Genomic DNA, 4132 nt, shown 5'->3' on the forward strand with positions numbered 1-4132 from the left:
ACGCATTTCTGCCCCCCCCCCACCTCTTTCCAATTTAGTGAAATTAATGTGACGTTTGGGAAAGGTAAATGTTGCCTTTGGCCTCAGTCCCCGGATGCCTTCAAAACCTACCTACATTTCTTTCCTGACGAACGTAACTTTTAACGGAATGAAAATAACGCCAACAGACCGGGGGAATCCGCATCGTAACCATTCCTGTGAATGTGTGTTGATTCAATAGAGGCACTGATCTAGGGTGTGAGTCAATTTTATGATGTTAACACCTGTGTGGAGGAGTTTTTTTAAGGGGTTTTCCTCAAAGTTTGAAAACTGAAGAGTAGGGCTTACTACTCTACGTCAACTCGCATTTTTTGGAACAGCTTATAGACATGAACTGGGAACGAAGACAATGTGTGCTTTAGGGTGTGTGTGTGTGTGTGTGGAAAGGGGGGGGGGTGTGTGTGTGTGTGTGTGTGTGTGTGTGAGAGAGAGAGAGAGGGGGGGGGGGTGATCATGCGTGTGTGAGTATGCGTATTTGTCTGTGTGTGTGTTTGTTTGTTTGTTTTTGTGTGTGAAAAGGAGAGAGAGACAAGGAGAGACAAAGAGAGACAGAGAGAACGTGTATGTTTGGGGTGATTGCGTTGTGGTTTGGTGCAGGCACTGCCCTGTAAAAGATGGACGTGCATTCAAAGGCCAGTCCTCTAGCAGAGTGTAGTTTGCTCCATCTTTCCTGTTAAGCATCTATCGTCCTTATCTCCCCCCCTTTTCGTTGCATGTCACTGTCTAGTAACACTTCTAATCTCCGGCATGTGTATGACCTTTTTTTTTTTTTGCTATAAGGGCTGCTAACTTCTTACACAAACTAAATTACGAAATCTCTGTGTCTCGTTGCAGGTGTTAGAGCAGAGGACTGATGGAATATGGAGGGGTTACGTTTTCCAAGACGGTCGTATCGCCAAGACTGGCATGTTTCCAGCTAACAACGTCGTGCTCATCGACGGGAAAGGTGAGGCTTCCACGTCAATTTCTACATTTATTGTCTTTGTTTTAGTAAGAGTTTTATTACACTTGCAACATAATTAGGTTACATATAAGTGCCAAAGATTAGAGGTGTTATAAAATAATAACAAACACATAAAGGAGAAGAGATGCGGACGATGGACGTATTTCAAACATTAATTGCAACACTGTTATTGCATCCTTGTCGTTTCGATTGGCTCCTTACTTTAATTGATTGTAGTGTAGTAAGAGTTCTACGGCACTTACAACACAATTAGGTAATGTAAGTGGCGAAGATTAGAGGCGTTTCTAGAGAGTGACATACAATGAAAAGAAGGAGCACAAAGTTTTGCCTCTGAAGCAACATTATGATTCGAACGTGTCTTTTTTTTCGTTTGATCTTTTCTTTTTCCAGATAATTCTTGTTCAGCAAATGTTAATGGTTATATTCACCAGTTGATCTGTCTTCGTATTAATAATCTTTTATCTTTTAAAAATCAAACTTCTTGGCGAGTGGCGTCGGTAGCCTGGTGGTTACGCTACTGGGTTCGTAATCGTGAGATTGCGGGTTCAGGGGTTCAAGCCTTACCTCGGTCTGACGTTGTGTCCTTGGGAAATTAAGGAACTTAACACAAAATTTGCACTTGGCTCGGTCCTTTCGGAGATGGACGTTAAACTCTGAGGTCTCACCTCTTAAATAACCTAGCAGTGTTGATATGGGCCTTAATCCTATATCATTTCATTTTCACTTCATGGCGAACTTTATCTGTTCAAATCAGTCAAGTTCAGATCAGTCATTCTTGGACATAGCTTAGTTTCTTAGTTTTTTTCTTCTGTCGTGTTTCTCCAGTGGTGGCTCGACAGCAACTACTACAACGACAACAGCAACAGCAGCAACAGCAACAACTGAGCAAAGGAGGTCAGATGTACGGCCAGGTACCAGACCTGCTCAGCCGAGGCCCAGCCTTCAACAACGGCGGTTTGCCCAACCACCACCAGCCTCAGCAACAACAACATCACAACTACACAACGGGTGGTGGTGGTGGTAGCTGCGGCAGCAGCAACAGTGACCGCGGTTCCCTGGGCAGCTCAGAGGAGAGCCAGCCAGCCACGCCCCACAGTTTCCCGTCTACCCCGTGCTCCGGCTTCCCGCCCCCTCCCTCCTCTCTGGTCTCTTCCGGACCGCCTCGGAGTCCGCTCGTCAGAGGTGAGTTCTTCTATTTGATCTGATATTGTTTTTGTTTTTGTAAGTCTTTTACGGCACTCGCGACTGCATAAGGACATTTGAGCGCGCGGTCAGTTTGGTGGTAGAAATTAACTTTGACACTTTTGCCCGGGTGGTGACCGAAGCCTACTCTTATCGAGTTTGGACCATCAAGGGATCTTCAACGTGTAAAACTTGTACACAGGACCTCCGATATTTTCTCGCCCCTATGCGAAAATCCTAGGCGTTCGATCTTACCTACCCTAAGACTAAGATTAGGGGTGAGGCTGACAGATGACACTAAGAAGAAGCCAGAGAGTAGCTGTAAAATCATTTAGATATATTCGATCGCTGCTTCTGGCGGTGGACGTCGTGGCATTGTGTTTGTGTGGGTTGGGGGGGGGTGCAGTGGGGCTACTATTGTTATGTAATGGTGTGTGTGTGTGGGGGGGCTTATTGTTGTTGTTATTTTTGTTGCTGGTGCCTCGTGCCTTCCAGTATCTGTGGCGTCGGTAGTCTAGTGGTTCGGGGGTTCGAGGCCAGAATGTTGTGTCCTTTGGAAAGACACTTTACACAAGTAATTTTCTTCTCTTCACCCAGGTGTGAATGGAAACCCGGTCGTAGACTGCGAATAGCGCTCACACATGTACATACTCTCTCTTTCTCTCTCTCTCTCTCTCTCTCTCTCTCTCTCTCTCTCTCTCTTTCTCTCTCTCTCACACACACACACACGCGCGCGCGCATTATCACAAACACACTCACACTCACTCATCCGCACACACTCTCTTACACACAAACATACACACACGCGCGCGCACTCGGACACACAATCACACACACACAGTCACAACAACTCGCACGCTCGCACAAACACATACGTGCGCGCTCTCGTACACATGCACGCACCGCCTTTTAAAACGCGCCTCATCAAAACAGGAACCAGACTCTTAAACACCTGTACACTCTTGCAATAAAGTTTTTGGCACATCAGTTTCGAAATTGTCCGCATTTATGCAGGTGGTTGGAGGACGCCTCTGGTAGGTCCTGCTTTTTTTCTTTTTTTTCCCTCTTAAATTTCTGGCTGTCTTCTTTTTCTGCTGCACTAAATTACCATTATCGTGTCGATGTGTTTCTCTGTACTCAAATGGGGAAACCATTCTTGTATCTGTTGCTTTTATTTGTATTTTCTGGGCAGCTAAAGATGTTTAGTGCGTTACGACTGCTTAAGATGAAGACACCTAATGAACATAGGATATCTGGGGTTAGGGATACCAGACAGGGAGAGACCCGAAATAGATGAACTTGCTGACCCGATCTCGCAGTTCCTCTTAGCCCGAGGCAGATAATAATGATAATTTGCGCATATTACCATCCGTACCTGCGTGTGAAAGTAGGCGGGGCTGGTGCTGTTTCCTGGTAACATTTTTATTGCTCTGATTTTCTGTTCTAATGAAGTTTGCGGAGTCTCTAACCCCCTTGTCGTGTCTCGTGAGTGGGGTTCCGTCTTACAGCTCTCTTTGTAAGAAAACCAAACTACTAATAGCTATAACCTTAGAATTACAAAGTTCTATCTGCTCAGTACCTAGTTTTGAGAAATTTGACGTTAAAGATTTTGAGTTTCACAACATGTCAAGCTTTTTCGAATTGAATTCTTTGAATATATTGATGACGATTCGAAAATAATAATCTTGCCAGTTTGATAGAACAGAAAGAATATTTAGTTTCTGACTTTCCGACCTCATGGTCTAAGTAACTCTAAATGTCCCCCCCGGTTCGTAATCGTGAGATTGCGGGTTCAGGGGTTCAAGCCTTACCTCGGTCTGACGTTGTGTCCTTGGGAAATTAAGGCACTTAGCACAAAATTTGCACTTGGCTCGGTCCTTTCGGAGATGGACGTTAAACTCTGAGGTCTCACCTCTTAAATAACCTAACAGTGTTGATATGGGCCTT

The 4132-nt window shown here is 44.9% G+C and overlaps 1 protein-coding gene across 1 annotated transcript in view; it reads left to right on the forward strand.

Moving 5' to 3' along the window:
- The window catches only part of LOC101857390 (caskin-1), a gene marked incomplete at its 5' end in the record, with an annotated part of 203080 nt that overhangs the window by 119089 nt on the left and 79859 nt on the right, over nt 1-4132 (forward strand). The window contains 2 exon segments of the mRNA XM_035968373.1: nt 874-985; nt 1829-2185. Of these exon segments, the coding sequence (XP_035824266.1) occupies nt 874-985; nt 1829-2185 (469 nt within the window).

This window comes from Aplysia californica, unplaced genomic scaffold (assembly GCF_000002075.1).
Source record: "Aplysia californica isolate F4 #8 unplaced genomic scaffold, AplCal3.0 scaffold00055, whole genome shotgun sequence".
NCBI classification, from domain to species: Eukaryota; Metazoa; Mollusca; class Gastropoda; order Aplysiida; family Aplysiidae; genus Aplysia; species Aplysia californica.